This window comes from Pongo pygmaeus, chromosome 2, assembly GCF_028885625.2.
Source record: "Pongo pygmaeus isolate AG05252 chromosome 2, NHGRI_mPonPyg2-v2.0_pri, whole genome shotgun sequence".
Classification (NCBI taxonomy): Eukaryota; Metazoa; Chordata; class Mammalia; order Primates; family Hominidae; genus Pongo; species Pongo pygmaeus.
Genome location: NC_085930.1, coordinates 5,911,309 through 5,931,018, shown reverse-complemented (window position 1 = coordinate 5,931,018; position 19,710 = coordinate 5,911,309). Strand labels below are relative to the sequence as shown.

The following is a 19,710-nucleotide window of genomic DNA, read 5'->3' as shown; positions in this document are numbered from 1 at the left end:
CAGTTACATGATATCCAACTAGTAGTAAAGCCAGAACTTTCTCTCAACATTTTAATTTACCCTTTTAATTTTTTTTAAATACACATTTAAGAAACAAAGTGTTTACAACTAACAAAAAGACTTTTACTTTTTTTTTTTTTTTTTCCCCTGGTGAAATGAATCGTTCCCGGTGTTTTGCGTTCCAAACTGTGGCTTAGCTTAGTGTGGCAATTACTAATCAGTAGCTTAAATAGCATGTTCTCATGGAAATTAGTACAAAGACTATACTCATGCTTATGTGCTCCAAAATAATCTCAATATAACTAATGTAGTCTTGTAAGCATTACTTTCTTTAGTATTCACTATTGCCTTCTAAAATTATTTGAAAATTGACATGATACTTTGCATCAGCCGTTAGATTATCATCTAAAAATGATAGCTTTAGTTGTAATTCAAGTAAAAAACTTGACTACCTGTTGCTAACCTGCAGGAAGCATACAGTAGCTTGAAAATAATGCCTTTCAAAATATAAATTGATATGAAATGAAAGCAGTATAGGAGTTTGCAGAAGCATTATTTTGTTCATCCAATTGCAGAGTCTATAAAATAATTCACACAAAAAAGCCAAAGTACTACATTCCTAAAATCAACATCACATCAGTCCAGATTAATTAGGTGACCAACTCAAAAGTCTAAAAAGAATGCCTGAACAAGTTACAGGATACTTGTCTTTCTTTTTCTCAATGGGCCCAGAAAACACTAGTGTTACAATTTTTTTGCATAAATTAGAGCAGTGGCATTCTTGTGGATTAAGTCACCCTCAATTTGACTTGGACAATTGTTGTAAATATCATCTTTAGAGCAAGACCGTGCTGATTTGATTTTTTTTAGGGAAGTCTACATCTTACGAATTTTGAGCTTTGGTAAATTTCTGTGTGCCAATTATTAAACAGGTTCCTCTATCATCCCAGTCTGTTTTGCTATTGTTTTTATGGTGGATTTTTGTTGAAACTTTAATTTTTTTCAAACGCACAATATCCTTATGACAAACAAAAGAGAAATGCATTTCATCCTGGCTGCAAAGGCATAAAGTAACTTATATGCATGTCATAAACTTTCTGCCTCTTAATACTACAGCTGGTTTATTTCAGACCATTTATTTGGTATTACTTTAAAAAGCTCTAGCTACGAACTGTTCCCTACAGCCTTGTTACAAATCCTATAATATTGCTTCAAAAGGAAAGAAATGTGTTTCACCTCCTAAGATCCTGTCCCCTTGCCCTTTCTGGCTGGGCCTTTTTACTTCTTTGCTATCCTTAGGGCAACTCATGCTGGTAAAATGGAAATGTAAATTATTGTGTTTGCACAGAACGAGCTGTAAAGTAGTGCAGCTTAACACGTGTGCATGTGTTTATTTTCTGGTTTTCATGACAGAGCCCAGTTACTCTGTATGTTGCCCTTAATTATTGGTGTGAAGGGATTATGTGCCTTGCAGCCTGAATCACCTGATTCCTGGAATCTCTGGGGTCAGCAGTTAAAAATCGACTTCTACAGTGAACAGATGATTTTACTTGGGGGTGTATATGTTTATGTTTGTTTTTTTTCCCCAAATGTCTTATGGATGGAGAAGAAATTCACTTTATTTTAATCAATAGCAATTAATAGGATGGATTTTATTTGGGAATGGTTATTTAATTTTCAAATTATTTAGTAATAGTAGTATTGCATATAGGTATTCATCATACATATATTCTCTACAAGCTGACTGGTACTGAAGGGTAAATCTAAATCACAATTTCAAGACTGTTTAAGGCCAATGCTTATTTAAAATATGTGAGACATTGTTCCTAACAACTCATTTTATAATCTTTGTAAATTCTGATGGCAGGAAATCTCCCCCACGTTAATTTTCTTAACTTCAGCAAAGTAAAGCAGTTATAATTATGTACAAGACAGTTCCATTTTACCTTATGTTTAAAGTCTCATTTTATTTCCTTGAAAAAGATTGCTAGATTTCTTTACCTTACTGTTACTAAGTAAAGGCAAGTAAAAACTGGAAGATCACACATTATAGGGTCGATCTGATGTGAGTTTCCAACCATAAAATGTAACTAAATTGACTAAATGAAAAGACTCCAACAAGACTTTGTTTCCTAACATATTTTAGTAATTGTTACTTACTTTTACAGTTTTTCTTACTCCACATCTAGAAAAGTATGATAGCTTTTCCTTAATCTTAAAGAAATTTCTTCTTTTAAAGGTAAAGGGTTTTAGTACTGATAATGTTAGAAGTTATTTTAATGTAATAATAAAACACAATAGATTACTGTATTAAAGGGTGACTCTCCCATCTGTTTTTAAAGGAAGGATTCATGCTTATATGGAAGAAGCATGCAAGCTGATCTGTGAGCTCAAAAGAAATGGACATTTCTAAGCTTAAATTCTACCATTAGGAAACCTCAATTATATCAATAATTGTAAATAAATGTTCTTAACAATAAAAACACTCATTAGGGCAATGAGGTCTATCAAATTGAGTGAGAACTGTGTAACAGTCTCTCATGCTAGGCATTTGAATAGCATAGCTTTTTTTTTTTTTTTATCAGAGCCCTAGCTTGTCTTTTCTGCCAAGTTATTCAAGATGCAAAACTCTAAAAGTGAAGTTCTCACTTCAAAAGCTACTTCACTCAGAGTTTGCCCAAAGCAAGGGACAGAACTTGTATTTCCCCATTTCTGTGGATATTGACTTTAGATAGTGGTGTCCTTTCAAATTATCCACACCTCGCCTCAAGCTGGATAGTGGCTGCTCTTTTGTTGTAGCTATATCAGCACCAGGCAGAAGTAGGAGTCGTGTTAGCTTTTCTTCTGCATTCTCTATTTGCCCTATCACCACCATCCCTGCTTTCTATTATGCTGTGTCAAAGTCATCCAAATAATAGCTGAGGAAAACAGAGTTTTTACCTAACCTCTCTCTCAGCCACCATTTCTTTTACAACAGTTTATTCTCACACTTATGTTTCTTTACTCAAAATCTCTACGAAAGCTTCATAAGAACATAAATGGTAATGCATTACAACTATGAGTTTCATGAAGTTGTCTTGTAGTTCAAAGAATTGATCATTTGTTAACACATACTGTGAAATCCTAGACTTGTTGGCCTAATGTCCATTGTACTGAGGCTTCCCAGAAAAACTGCGGGCATCTGCAGTCTCCACAACTATTTAATACAAACTACTAAACTAACTCAAAGAAATGATTGGTTCACGCAGGGTGTTCAATTGCAACTTCATCAATGAGATTCTCCCATTACAAAGTAATATTGGAAACAGTAGTATCTGATTTCATTTGTTATAATTTAATGTAATGAATGAAAATATATTTCACTATTAAGTATCCATATTCTGTGCTAAAACAATGCTATCAATGTTATCAAAATTAAAAGCAAAATCAGTCTTAGCAGATATACCATAGGAGTTACATTGCAATTTCCTTTAATGTTAGATCATATTTATATACTTTAGTAGATCTTGGAATCACTTTTTTAAAACTCAGGGTTTTTGTTTAGAGAAAGTTAATTTATTGAAAATTGCAAATTGTCTCCACTGTTATTTTTCCAAATTATAGGAATCTTATTAATATTAAATCAAATCTAAAATGATTATCCTGTATCAGTTGTCTGTAATATTTTAACTATAGGATACGAACATTTTTACCTTCAGAATAATTTAATGAATAAATATAATATGAAGGAGATTTTTATTTAATAAATTATATATATGACTTATGTTTGGAACTTAGCTCCTTAGCGCCATTATTCAACTCATAGACAATATTTATTTTACCTCTAATTATGTCGTAAAGCTACACAATATGATTATATTTAACTGATACTATGTTGGTGTGTATATATAATACATACATGTATACACATACTAACAGCTTAAAGTAGATTTGTAATTACAGTGGGAGATTTTGATTGTGGAAGTTAATATAAGCAATATAGTGTCAGAAGGTATGCCATTATATATCATTTAATTTATCTGTAATTGCAGCCATTATCTCACCTTATAATTGTATTAAATTATTTTCCAATCTTGCATTGTAATAGATATGTGGTTATTATGACATTAGTGTAATCATAAATATGCAATAGCATAATGGTATTCACTCACTGTTGCTCCTGGTAGTAATGACTAGGTCTAATCAATTCTGAATTATCTTTCTTCTTAAGATCATCTTTTTTGAATATGCATTTTCCTTCTGATGTTTTTGCAAAGAAAGCTCCTCATTGTGGTTCCTTTTTCTAATTCATCATAGAGAACATGTTTCCTTAAATTTTTCAACACTTAGTCCAATGTCACTGCCAGTTTCTGTGATACTACAGAATAAACTGAAGGTTGTGCACCTTGTGGGGTAGGGATTTTTTTAAACCAACAATGTCATAACATTTGACCTATAATTGTTTTTATAAATCTAGCTACAATTGCGCCTTTCTTTCTTTCCTCAAACAGTAAAACTTCCAGGTCTCAGGACTTATGTTGACCCACATACATATGAAGACCCTACCCAAGCTGTTCACGAGTTTGCCAAGGAATTGGATGCCACCAACATATCCATTGATAAAGTTGTTGGAGCAGGTAACCACAATGACCCTACTGCCAACTTAGTACTGTATGTGAATCACGATTGCTCAGTCTCCGAAACCTAAGTATATTGCCAGGGAAATGGGAATTTTCTGATTTCATGATCAAAGGCAAGTAATAAATAAGTGCAATATTTAATGGAATGTAATGAGTTCAAAGGTGCCAGACTTACCGGCTCATAGACCATGGCTGCTTTTGATTTATTAAATTTCTGATGTGCCAGCAGCAACACCTCAATCTTCCCATAGCTGTGCTGATCATGTGTCACAAAACCTATTTGGCTAAATAAGGATAACTGGATAAAAGTCTATTTCAACTTAGACAACCCGGGTAATTTGAAGTTTTGATTTTCAATTTTAGAATCATGTTTGGAATTAGAACAAACAACACAAAGTAAAATCATGACTCATCTTACATAAATTTTATCACAACTATCTTGAGTGGATATTTTAAATAATATAAGGTGCTCCATTTTAATGCTTGCTTGACTTTGAATAGTCTTATTGTGTTAAAGTTTTTTTTATAAAGGTATCTCTTTGTTCTAATTAATAATTTAAACAATGATAAATTCGTTAACAATCACCTATTAAGTGATTAATAACAGTTGCATATTTATAAGAAAAAGTTCACATATTTGTAAAATAACAGTATTTTATATACTTACACATAAACACATAATATGTGCAGTATGCATGGGAATAAAACTACTATTCAAAAGTAAAAATGAACCATGCTCAACAATAAAAAATTTTGTACCATCATCTAATTCTTCAATGTCACTCCCCAAAACAAACATAAACTAGTTACGTTGATACAGGAATTCTCTGTGTAACATCAGATCACATTTTCTGCAAGTACTGTATTTATATATGTATGAGTGATGTGTCTTTACAAAAATGTACATGTAGTGCTTTGTTTCTTTTTCTATATACCAAAGTAGTACTTAAAAATCAAGTAGTGGTTACTATGTGAACAGGACAATCTTATTATTCATATTATGTAAATATTATGTTAATTTACTAGAGCTTCTCTTCTAATTATCTTAATTTCTTATCCTAAAATTTACATGTGCAGGTAATATTAAAATAAGAAACTTGTGTTCATAGAAGGAAAATGGAGTAGTAACTTCTTTTTTACAATCTAAGACTTGAGAGTAAACATATTCGCTGTACGTCTGTGGTGATCCAGTGCCAAAACAGATATATATTGTTTACTCTGTTTCATTTCCACAGTCCTGATTTGTGAACAGCTCCATGGTGCAGAAGGGTTTAGTCTGGCTGGTTTTAATGTTTCCCCACAAGAGTGCACTTTTCTCCAGCATAGAGTCTGCAGTAGCAAATGCAGCACAAGGACTTTGAACACTCAACTGGAGAATATGTTGAGAGGAGGAAAATGTTACTTATGCTAAGCCACTGTCCAGAAGCCAGGCAGACATTATTATGATGTTGAAATTTAGGTACCTCTCCACTGATAAAATATCTTTATATAGATATTATTGACAGACTCAGATATCCAGAACATAGTGATTTGGGAAAAAGCACACCACTGAAAACAGCAGCTGATAAATGAGATAAGGAGAGGTCTATTTATCCTGAATCACTTAATCCCTGATGCTCATTAAAGATTAGAATAGAGCCTCCTTCCTATTTCTGTCTTCAAGTATATATGTAAATAATTAGATATATGCCCATGTTCAGGATTTTTCAGTCAATATTCACATTTGCCACATTAAGAACAATAAAACTGTACTTATTTTATTTGCAAATAGGTATATCTTCAAGGTTAGTTATACTTTTCCTGAAATAATTCAACATAATATACACACCCAATTCTAGACTGCCTTGATGACCTTTGAGAGGGTTTGTATTTACCAAGTTTGAAAATGAAATTATTATTCTTAAAAGCCACCAATTTGTTAAACATTTTGTTTTGTAGAATGTAAAATATGTACACAAATAAATTAAATAATATAATAATAAATAAACCTGCATGTTACTCATTTCTAAAATAGCTTTTATAACAATGAACAAATGGCAACCTTGTTTGGTATATACATTTACCTACTTCCTACATTCTTGTTAATTTTAAAAAACAATTTGTTATTTATAAAAATTTAATAATTATTCTAAATTGATTACCAACTGGCTTCCATTGTTAGTTAGAAAGGCAAACCTTTCAGCCAATTACATAACTTTCACAGTCAAATTTACAGAAAGAATATATATATATATACACACACACATATATAAGCTAATTCTCTTAATTCTCTTAAATTTCTGTCAGAAATTTTACATAAATAAATTGATGTTACCGAAACTCTCTTGTATACATTGGACTATTGAAAGAATTATGCTTATACTATAAATCATAAAACTAAGACATGAATTAGCTTCCCACAGCAGTAAATTACTATGAGGAATTCATGACTACAATTCCTAATTTTACTCCTCAATCCAACCATTCTTTCGATGACTGAATACTAAAAATTTCTGAGAAAGTAAATACTTATTAAGTCCTTAATTTATCCTGTGCATTCCTATGATATTTAATCTTATTATCCTTTTTAGATAGGTATTATTATCTCCATTTCAGCACATGAATAAACAAAAGCTAGGAATTTGAATAGACTTGTTTGCATCAAATGCAAAACCAAAATTTGAATCTTGTACTTTCCAACTTTAAAGCCCACGCTGGACACTGGAGATCATGACAGTGTCTTCTTCATGGTATTTTTCGTGAGGATTAAACAAGATAATTTATGTAGGGGACTTAGCTGACACAGAAGCATTGTTCAATATGTGTTTTTATTATGCTTACTTTATTAAAACAGTAGAAGGAGGGTAGGCTTTAAGGCTAGTGCTGGAGGGGGTCATTCTACTTAAATGTTGGCTTTTTTTTCTTGTTTAAATGAAATTAGCATAAGAAATTTTATTTTGAGCAGCTTTTACATTGTGCATCTTAATCAGAATACAGTCCCCATTCTCATAAACATACCTATTTTGAAGAGCAAATAAAAATTGCTGCACTTATTAGATTTAAAAAATCAAGATCTAGTAGCCATGCTTTTATCTAAAAATGACAAGATCTAAATTTTTTTTTCATGTGGGTGCCAAGTTAATTGAAAAAGACAGTATAAAACTTGGCCAGATGAAATGATTGCAAATTGCATTTGCCCAGTCTTTGTTAACTTTTACAATACAGTTCTTTTAGTTTTTTATTTTTAATCTTTTTCTATTTTTTGCAGCTTTATTGAGATACAATTTACCAACCATGAAGTCCACCTGTTTAAGTATACAATTCAGTGATTTTTACTATATTTTCAGAGTTGTATAACCATCATTGCTATCCCAATGCAGTTATTGTAAATTATTAAAAATATAATTGAATTAATATTAAGCATTTCTATGTCTTTTATAATATATTGGTGGCTATTTCTAGTGGCTATATCTGATGAAATAATCGCATTACTAAATGTGGGGATTTTTAAAAACTAGCATTGCTGAAACACAATTTTCATGAATTTCGAAGGTAAATAAATACATGTACATGTTTATGTGTCCAGGTGTCCCACTTACAACAAAGAACACTATTAATTGGCTCATTTAAAATTTGAACTCCTACCTTTCATATCTCTAGTATGCTCTCCTTTACAAATATGTGTCCAGTAAGACATGAGCCTTGTTATCACCATCATTACCATAACCATCTCTTACATTAACATAGAATTTGGCATTTTATAAAGCACTTTCATATTCATTTGTCAGTTTGATTTAAACAGAAACTCTTAAAGGGTATTTAGGCAATTTATCCTTTAGGTGGGTCTGAACTCAGAGAGATAAATAGTGACCAACACTTAGATGTCACCTACTGTGTGTCTGGGACTGTTTCAAGTACTTAACATACATTAGTTCCTTTAATCCCACAACAGCTTTATGAGGTAGATACAATTAGTGTCCCCGTAGAGATAAGAAAAGATAGGTACAGAGAGGTTAAGTTACTTAAAATCACACAGCTAATATGTGGCAGAGTCAGAATTAGACCCGAAGCAATTCGGCTGCAGGATCCATGCTCTTAACCACAGTTCTGTACTATCACTCCTGTAAACTGACAAGTGACATGTCACTTAGAATATGTGGTGATGACATCTACATTTAAAACATGCTCTATTATACCACGTTGACGTATGATAATGGCAGAACTTTCTGGTTTTCCCAAGCTTAGTGTTTATACAAAGTGAAACAAAGTAAATGGGAGCTCTCTGATAATGTTCGGATAACCCTGTATAAGGAAAGAAACTCTTACTCTTGTTTACAATTCTGAGAATAATTTTATCACACCATAACTTCTCTTTCTCCTAATATTCTCATATCTAAATGGCATATTCTTCCTTCGAATTAGCAAGATCAATGAACTTTCTCAAGTTCTACTCCCTGATTCTTTCTGTATCCTAAGGAACACTATAGCTGTAGATATCATTATCTTGTCTACACTTCCTCAAAGGGAATAAACCAGTCCTGTCTTGTTTACCATTATATCTATCTCTGTGTGTTTCATGCTGTATGCAATACTGTTGCTATTATGAATATTTATTAAATAAATGCATGAATATCTGCTTTTGGATTTTAAGTGACTTTGCCAAATTAAAGCATAAGTCATTGCTTTGAAAACAGGGCAAGAATGGATTTCTGGGAATGAGTCAAGCCGGGGGAAGGTTAAAGCTTCCCAGGGAGAGAGACACCATTTGTAGTAATGTAGTTGGCAAATCAATAGGACAACCTGCTACTTCTGTGGATCAAACCACTTGCTTGAAAACAAAAATAGAGAAGAATCATATCACTTCAATCTGACTGACACGTGGGGCATGAAGCTCATAGAAAATTCACAGAGAGAAAATTGGACCAAGATTATGATTCCACTCCATCAAGAGCCAAAAATTAATCATATAATTAATTCTAAAATATTTCAGGAAAAGCTCATTTGATATTAAAAACTATTTTTAATGTGACACAAAACATATCTGATAATCCACACTATGTTAGAAGTTCTTCTGTGAACAAAGGACATTCTATAGAACTCCCATGTGGCAATCATCGTGGCAGCACGGGTACAGATAAATAAATGTAAAAGGTCTCTACTCTAAGTGAGCTCCAAATGTAATGAATTGATGATGAGTAAATCTCTCAGTAAAAATGTATTTTGAAGGTAGTGTCCATACTAGTTCTAGGCAGTTTTATATCAACTGGACTATAATATTTAAAAGTCAGTAACACTCTATATGGGACAAATTCTGGATTAATTGCACATATAAGACTTTTTTTTTAAATTGAAGAAGATGAATCTAAAATATTTCTATGGTATTTAGATAAGGTATGTTGTTTTTATTTGATACTGTTATATTGTTGTTGTCCTCCAGAAGCCCAGAGACTTTTATAGCTGGTATGTCAGTAAAGCAACACACCAATACTCCAATAAAATAAATTGATAGCAGATGCTTTCCTTCTCATCTTTAGAGTCTGAATATATAGCCAAATTGGCCCTCGGTAAAAACAGAACTGTTAAAATATCTGAAATTTAATCCAATGCTCACATTTAGTCACTGTTTGTGCTGTCCTGTTAATTTCTCTGAGGTAATGGTAGCTATGACAACAAGGGGTAAAAAAATCTAATATATGCAGCTTTCAACTTATCTCTCCTTTTACATTACATTATTTATAGTGTCATACTTTAAAATATATGGAATTTTCACAAGGTTCATTTTCCAACAGGGGGTGACTATCCTGAGGTTTTCTAGGCAGTTTCATATGATTATCTTTCAAAATAATTTGGAGTACTAGAATGTACATCTTGCAGGTCAAAGGCACAAATATTTTAAATGGAAATTTTGAAAGAAAACAGTTGCTCTCTACTGATGAATTTTTATTATATAATTCCTTACATTTTGTTGCTGTTCTGCTTTATAACAGGTGAATTTGGAGAGGTGTGCAGTGGTCGCTTAAAACTTCCTTCAAAAAAAGAGATTTCAGTGGCCATCAAGACCCTGAAAGTCGGCTACACAGAAAAGCAGAGGAGAGACTTCCTGGGAGAAGCAAGCATTATGGGACAGTTTGACCACCCCAATATCATTCGACTGGAAGGAGTTGTTACTAAAAGTAGGTAAAGTAGTCGTAAGACCTGTGTTTCCATATGTTGAGCAAAGGTTGTTTAAACCCAACCCCAACCATTTAAGAATTTTGACTGTTTTTCATAAGTATCTCAGTTTTACCAAAAAGAAAAATTTAGGAATAGCATGACTTCCTTTGAAAATAGAGCAGACCTTTAAATAGTATTCTATTGACAGTACTGTTTTAGACCTCAAAAAATTTAAAAAAATGTTAGAAGCCACACATTAGACCATTTAAAGGTATGCTGATTAGCAGATGGTTAAGAAAAGAATTGTGGGGAACTCTCAGCTATGTAAGTAGCAAAGAAAAACAATGACTCAAGCTTGACAGGAACTCCCAGCTAGCTGCCTTTTCTTTTATTGTTCATCAGTTTTATTTAAGTTTCCAAATCTTTAACCTCCTCCCACCCCCTGCATCCCTGCCTTTGGGAAAATTTTGGGAGTCTAGGAAATGCTTCTGAGCTGTACAGATTGGAATCACAATAGACCCAAGGCCGTTTCTTGGTTCTCTGTGGATTTTAAATAGTTCTGATCTAGAAACCCAGGTGGATTCCTACTGCTCTGGGGAAGCTCTGGCTCACAGCCCATGATAGAGATGTGAACTTATTTCCATGATGGTTTCTCCAGCAGGGTTCAAAAGGGATCCTGTGAGGCGGATCTGTGATTTTTGGCTCCAATCCCTATATAAGTCTCTTGAGAATACTCTGGGACTTTTTTCCTCAAGATTTTGGAGCTCAGGATGAAGAATAAGTGAAATTGGCAGCAAACTCTTTAGAGTGAAAGACAACATATGGCAGGGAATTTGGCATCCTTTAGGGGATAATTCATTGGCACCACATTTACATACTCTATGGTTACCAGCAGACGTATTTTTCATAATGATATTTCTCTTTACCATTATATAGAGCATTTTCCAAATGGCACTAATACCTATTCTCACTTTAGCGTGACTAAAAAGGCATTTCCTTCCTCATGAGAGCATGGTTTAATTGAAATAGACTTTGATTTCCTTTTGAGTTTTCATATATAAAAAGTGGAATTAAGAATTTAACAATGTGGAATAGTTCAACCATATATTGTAAGCCCATATTAATTCTTATAAGGCTTTTTATTTGTTTGCCTATGTACTCTACAAAACCAGGCCATATTAATAGAAATATTTTCTGATAAAAAACATTTTTAAATTTTAAGTTAATAATTAATTAAAAAATGGGCATAAGTAGTAAGGATTGGGAAATGTATGAATCCTTTCTTCTTTCTGAACAAGGGTATACTGTTTTATGTCTGTACAGTTATAGTATCATGTCTCATTGAGATTTTAGTGTCATTTAGCCATTTAATGTTCTCCATTACATCTGCCTCAGGTGGTTGCCTTTTAGCTCTTGAGCCTCCTGGGAAGAGAAAACTCCCTTGTACTTATGAAGCCATTCTTCTAACTCTCAATTTTTACAAGTTTTTCATTATGAAGTATCTGTTATGTGCCCACATTATACTATGACATTATTTCATTCTTACCACTACCCTGTGAGTTAGACATGATAATTTCTCTCTTACATTTGAACAAACAATAACTGTAAAGGGTAATTAGCTTGTATAACTAGAAAGTGCTAGAGGTAGCACTGGGAACTTGTTCTGTTCATTTCACCCCTATCCCCAACTCTGAACCCAAACAGGTTTCTACTTGTCTTTTCCTGTATTCTACTTATTCTTTTATATCGTTACTTTAAAAATCTTCTCTAACATAGTGAGACATTCCTCAGTCTTCAAAAATTTCTGGAACTATTAGTAATCCTTAATATCTAAAACAAAATATAAACTCTCAAAGAGAGCAAAAACCCATGTTATTTGATGACAAGTGACTAAAATAAATCCTGGATCATAATAGATACTTAATTTACCAATATTGAAAAATAAAAAAAAATATTGATGAAGGAAGGAAGGAAGAAAGAAAGGAAGGAAGGAAGGAAGGGAGGACACAACAGTATCTTCTAACAATAGGTCTTTCTTTAGTATTTGATTCATTAAATTGAATACACTTTTCAAAGGAGTGCATTTAAATACCTACTTCTATCACCCAGAGAGTGATGAAAAAAAAATGATTACTTTTTAGCTTGAATAGAATCATAAACTAACTTCTTCAACATGTATAATTAAGAAAAAAATGAGCTAAAAGTCACTATCAAACAAATATTAGGTTCTAATTTAAGCTTACTAATAAACTCTATTATTTTGTCAGTCATGAGTTGATTTTTTTGTTTTCAGTGTTATGAATTATGAAAGCTACTCATTATATTTTCCTGTTTCCTATAAATGCATTTACTGAATGATAAGCCACATTAAACTATAAATATTGTGGCAAATTTCCTTTAGATATAAAACTGAAATTTCCTTTAGATATAAAACTGAAATTATATTTATATAATTAAATATAGATTATGGTAAACTGACAAATAAATCTATGAAACAATCTCTAAGACAAAAAATGTAGAAAAATACACTAAAATTACCTTTAAAAATTGCAGGTATTATATATTAAACATCTTACTCAAGCCTGACTCTGTAACATTCTAATATGGATTACAACTGCCTTATTCTTAGGGTGAGAGTTCTAAATTTGATATATCTCCCTGGTCAAATAAGCATGTAAGAAGCTGCCAAATCTGACTATATAAATCCCAGTCATCTCATATATTGTAAATATAATAGAGTAGTAGCCCTAGAATTAGATTTTGAACTCCTTGGTGGCATATTTATAAGCTCTTAGTCTGGCACCCGGTAACATCTGAGAGGAAATAGAAACTCCTTACAATAAAGTTGATATGTTGTATTTAACACACACACACACACACACACACACCGAGCGATTGTGTCTCCAAAAGAAGCTATTTATTCTACTGCTATTATTTTCTTAGTTTCCTGAGATTTATAAAACAATCTACCTGCAGAGATCAGAAAGCACATCTATACATGCACACATGAACAGGCACACACACAACTAGAGTGATGCAGAGCTTATAATTTAATGAACAAAATAGTATTTTCAAAAGCAGGCATATCAGTATCTAGATTAATAATCAATGATCTGAGTTCAAGTTCTGAAACAACCTTACTCCTCTGAGAACTCCTACAAATCAGACAATTCACAGATAATTCATTTCTTCACTTGTAACATAAAATTTAAAAGCACTACTTTACTATTTTCAGATACTAAAGATCAAATGACATTGCGTAAGAATATATTAAGTGGCAAAGAACTGTGCAAATCTAAATTACTCCTCTGGTTGTTTGAGATTTTACCAATCAATTTGGGTGTATAGAAAAAAATTCTTGAAAATAATTCTTTTTTTGCTTAAAGATAAATCTGTTTATTGTTGTTATTCGATTGTGTGCTTTGAAACACTAGGTCAAATACAATGTATCGTTTTCAAATCATTTGAAGAAAACTTTAATTAAAGTTTTTATTCAGTCATTGTATTTTCATTTAGCCACAAACAATTTTAATGTTTTTGAGCCTGATGGTCTTAAAACAGGAGAAGGTGAGAGAGTCTCTGATCTTCAAAGTAGCAGAAAGCGGGGGGCACAGGCTCTGCTCGCAACAAGTCACTAACATGTGTTATCAATTTTAGCTGAAGTTCAAAAGAATAGAACTTGTTCTTAGCAAATGTTTGATATTTCTGCCATCACACCATTAGTCAAATAATGTTCAGACTCCAAGAACACCTTCCATTGGCCACTTTTCACCTAGTGAAATAGAAGGAATTATATTGGATGAGATTAATGTATTTTGTCTTGCATTATTTTCAGGAAATTTTAAAAAATTACCATGTCACTTAACTGTAACTTTGCATTATTGAGGAATGTCATGGGCAGAACGTTAAGATGATTTTCATAATTAAAACCTATCTATAGTGGCGTGAGTATCCACTTTCACTAAAAGCTTAGTCATTGGCTTCCAGTTGCCTATTTCCCTGCATGTACAGTAAGGACACATTTCTGGAATAAGAGGTCATCATTTAGTAACAATGCCAAATTCTAGTTATTTTCTGTTTGTTTTTCTCTAAAAATATTCTGAATTTATCTCAAGTGTACTACACTTCTTGTCATCTTAAAAGACAATACATACATTGTACTTACTTTACTAGTAATTTACAGAGATAGTTTGTTAGGATAACAAATTTTGGAAACTCTAATGACCCAAGTTTTATCATGACTTCACGGCTGCAAATTGTTAAAATGAGTTCAGAACATGTCTGTCTAAGTGTCCACATCAAAAAATTATAAAAATCACTGCTCGATATATTAGAAAAATATAAGACGGGGAATGTTATTTTTACATATTTAAACAGTTTTTGTTACTTCTTCATCACTGTCCAATTATGTCCTTTGGATGAATAGGCCATTTTGACTTACAGAAAAGTGTGGTATTGTGTATTTTTCTCATTTATATGCATAGGATGGTTTTCTGATATTTTTGAAAAATTAAGATCAACTTACGAAATTTGTTAGAGCATGATTTGCATGTGCCCAAAGACAGCATTTCTAGAGCACTAGTTTACATATACAGTAAATCTCCTAGAGAAAGAATAAATCTGATGATGCACTAGTTTAGTAGCTGTCTGAGTAGTTGTGGTCTTACACAACCTTTGCAGAAAGGGAGAAAAAGTATCACCTCTAAATCCTGGGGCTAGTAATATCTTGATACCAAACTATACAGCTATTATCAGAATGTATAATAACATTATTGTAATGCATAAACAAAAATTTAATAACACTAGAATAATTGTGAAGCCATATCTGAAAATGTATCAAAAAAGATACTACATCATTTCCCAAGTGTAGGTTATTCCAAGTATGAAAAGTTGGTTGTGTATTTAACAATTCTAAAAACTCATAACATTAGTAGGTAATAAGAAAGTTTTATCTTAATAAATGCAAAAAATAAACTATTTTATTTTTAATTTTTTACTAGCCCATCATACATAGAAAATATGTATTCCTGATAAAGGTATGTAAACAGCCCCCAAACAAATACAAACAAACCTACAAATGTCACATTTAATAGTAAAACTTTAAAAGCATTTCTTTTCAAGAAAAAACAAAAGCCTGTTATTATTATTTCAATTCAATATTGTACAGGAAATCTTAAACCTTATTTTTTGACTTTTACAAATAAATCAGTTCCTTTATTTGCATTATTTTGAGCACTCTGATAATGACAGTCTTCCCTGATATACTTGAAATCCTGTTTTTTGTTAAATAAACTTTTCCAATTAGGCAAGCAAATAAATAAAAGATAGAAAGCTTGGAAAGGAGAAAAAAAACAAAACTTTTTATGAAATCAAACAACATATTCAGAGCATTATATACATTCATTCCACTTACTGTATGACTTACATTATTATGCTTACTGCTTGACTCAGCTCTAACTAGCATAATGGACAGTAAATTAGTTGTTATCTTTGAAGATGTTAAATTTTGTTTCAAGTTAAGCATAAATAAATATAAATATTTTTCAAGCAGCTGAATATAAAGCATTCTATGTGTTAGGATTGATAGAGTAGGGTTGATTAAGGAAGTCTTGGAGAAAGTGTTTCTCATCCTGATTTTGAAGAAAGAGATTATCCCTAGCCAGTCTGAAATTATAGACCTAATTTGATCAATTGTAAATGGCACACTGGTAGGTGGTGGATTTAGAACTACAGACAAATGGGCTTGGTCTTTGCTCTCATTAACTCACAGAAGTAATAGGGTCATTTCCACACAATAATGTCTTGATTAAAATGGAATTTGGAAGACGTTGCCCTGTACTTTTATAATGATTTAATGAGAAACCCACAAAAAAAAAATAACCTAAGTCAGTTCAATATTTCATTTCAATATTTCAGTTCAATATTCATTACAATATTGTTATCAGTTAGGTATAATATGTGAAAATCTATGATACATTTTTTATTCTCATCAAAGATGATTCAAATCTTCTTTCCTGGAAATAGGCAAATTTTGTCAATGTTTTTCAACTTTCCATCTCCCGTTTTTTTTTTTTTTCCTTCCATCCTGACACTGATTATATAGATTGCTAGCAGCTAAGGTCAAGGGTTTTGATTTTATAATAGACCCTCATTAGAGTGTGTTTAATCCTTTTGAAAATAAGACATAGAGTGTTAGACCCAATTACTGTTGTTAATAGGGAGTTAATAGCATTTCCATTTGAAATAATTAAATGTAAATATTTAATAATGTTTCAATATCTGATAAACAGTTTATGTTTGAATGAAAATATTTTAGTCTAAAAAACAAAGTTGGTTAGAAAATTTCAAAGAAAATATCTTTATGACTGACTATATATGTATTATATATGCGTATGTATGTATATATATTTCACATTATTCTACTCTTTATAAGAAATGTGATTGAGAAGGTTGTGTTAAAATAGCTGGCGCTGAATCTGGAATTCTTAGACATTTTGAATCACATTTCTTCTGTCATCAAGCAGCGATTCAATGATTAGTAATAGCTCCGAGCCACTGGGGATAGTTGGGAAAAGGAACTGATTATAACAGACTGATTTGCTTCCCTTTACTCTACAATTGTGAAAGATCACCATTTTATCTAAACTCATAAATCAACTTGAGAACAAAAGCAAAACTCCACTGCAAATTTTGTTTTGCTCATTTTTGATGGTTTCATTTCAGCAAGTCATAGAACAGTACTTTCATTGAGTTTAGTATGTATACCCAGATGTGTTTTGGGGTTTCTGAGAGCAGCAAATGATACAGGCTTTGTCTTGAGGAAGCTGATCATGTCATTTGTAAATCAAAATACACCTGGAAGAGCATGCAAACTTGAGTACGAATACATGGCATAATGCACAGATGAGCTGGCATTTTATAAATAATTTCCCACCACATTTAATGCATGTTGGAACTAGTTCTTGCCACTACAGAAGTCTCTTTTTCTTTAACCCTATTTACCATAATCAAAATCACAAGGGAAACTCTAAGTCAAGACACTGATTTCCAAGGTAGAATATTTGTGATTCTGTTTACTCTTTGTACATTTGATTTGCAGAATCTTTGAACGTAATGCAAAGCACATTTTCAGACATGCCCATCTTAACTGATGTGTTTACAAATACCTGAATTATAGAGTTAAATGCAAGCTGATGTGATTTCTGAATGGTCATGGGGCTTTGACTTAATTGACTGGTTTCATTTTTCAGCTACTTTTATTTCCCTTCCCAAACATTCCACTAGACATGTTAATGAGAAATGAAATGGTCATAAGGCTGGGAGCCAGAAGGAAAGGAGTGATAAGTAAAGGTCTGAGTAGTATAAAGATGCAGTAACTGGCCAATGATATTGAGAGTTGGTGGTGTGAGGCAAAATATCTGTGACTGCATTTGAAGTGTGCATTGAATTTTGGTAACATATCATTCCTCCCAGCACTGTATGAAGGAGGAAAGACAGAAACTGATGGTGATTTATAGAAAGTATACATATGCAGGATTTTATTCATTCATCCACTTATTCATTCATTTCATTTCAGGCCAGGCATCTAGAATCAAACAGTCTTTAGGGATCTGATACTAATTCAGGAGAGATCTAAGTTTCCAAGGAAATGGTGAATCTTCCCTTTCTTTCTGAATATTTTTTAATCAAACTTTAGTTGGAATTTTGATAAAGCAAGTTCTGGGGGCTCAAGGTTTTGACTGAAGCAATTTTTCAGATATTACTACATTAACTAGATAGATGTTATATGGTGCCTTAAAAACACAAATCAGTGTCTTAATGGAAAATAGATCAATGTATCAAGTAGTTGTAACATGTATAAAAATTATCTCAAAAACTATAGAATTTAAATAGATTTTTCCTTAATAAATAAGACATAATTCCTGGAATATATTCAAGTTACTGAATGTAAAAGTATAACCTTCATGATGCTAACTCATAATTTACATTTTGTATAAATTAAAGAGTTTTTTACACATGAAAGGAAAAAATCAAGAAAAGGAAGGTATTTTCTAGCATCAGAATGGCAAACTAACCTCATGATAAATAAGACACATATGAGGAAAAGTTGTGTTATACAGTTAGGTGTACATTAATGTTTGTTTAAATCTGTTATTTGCTCATGAGTTTTCAGCAGTACTCAGTTAAGACTCAACCCAGGTCTTCTGGACTTGGAAAAGGAGTGATTTTCCTTCCTGTAAAATGCTGGACTTACAACTAAAATAGTATGACAGTAATAAAGTACGGGAATTACAGTGTGGTAATATGTATAGGTTTTGAAATTAGAGACAGTCATGTTTAAAATTTTCTTGACTACTAGCTAATTGTATTACCTCAACAAGTTGCTTAAACCCACAATGTTTTCTGGGTAGGAATCAGTAAAATGGGAATAATGCATATTGCTAAAGCATAAGTAAGCTGTGAGGATTAAGTGATATAACAAATGTCAAGTACCTAATGCAATGTTACATAATTCTAATCATGAAAAAAAATTACCAGTATTTTGTGTATATCAAAGCATCATTTTTTTGGTATTTTTCTTTTTAAAATGTTAGTTTTACATGATCTTCCTAATTGTTACCATAATGTATATAGAATTATATTTTCAGCTTTGCATAATATTATGCTGTAACAATTGTCTAAAGTGCTTAAGTCTTCAGGTCATCATTTTAATTTAAAATCATCCATAGCTTTAACATGCAATAACCGACTAAATCATTATCTGTAGTGGAACATTTGTTATATTCATAGCTCTATGTATGCAGTATACTTAGCACCTTTGTGTCTGATGCTTTTTCATATGTTACATTTTTCCCTCATCATCAGTTTCTGAAAGTGACAGCACAGTGTGTACAGGTTGCAACTTTTAGCTTTATAACTTATTAGATGTATGATGCCCAGCAAGTTAATTAGCCTCTGT

General features: G+C 32.0%; 1 protein-coding gene across 3 annotated transcripts in view; it reads left to right on the top strand.

Annotated features, from left to right (window-relative positions):
- The window catches only part of EPHA3 (EPH receptor A3), a 367,831-nt gene that overhangs the window by 299,437 nt on the left and 48,684 nt on the right, over nucleotides 1-19,710 (top strand). For all 3 annotated transcript variants that reach the window (XM_054482953.2, XM_054482954.2, XM_063661463.1), the window contains exons 10-11: nucleotides 4,491-4,616; nucleotides 10,586-10,771. In XM_054482953.2, coding sequence (XP_054338928.1) covers nucleotides 4,491-4,616; nucleotides 10,586-10,771 — 312 coding nt within the window. The remainder of the gene's footprint in view (nucleotides 1-4,490; nucleotides 4,617-10,585; nucleotides 10,772-19,710) is intronic.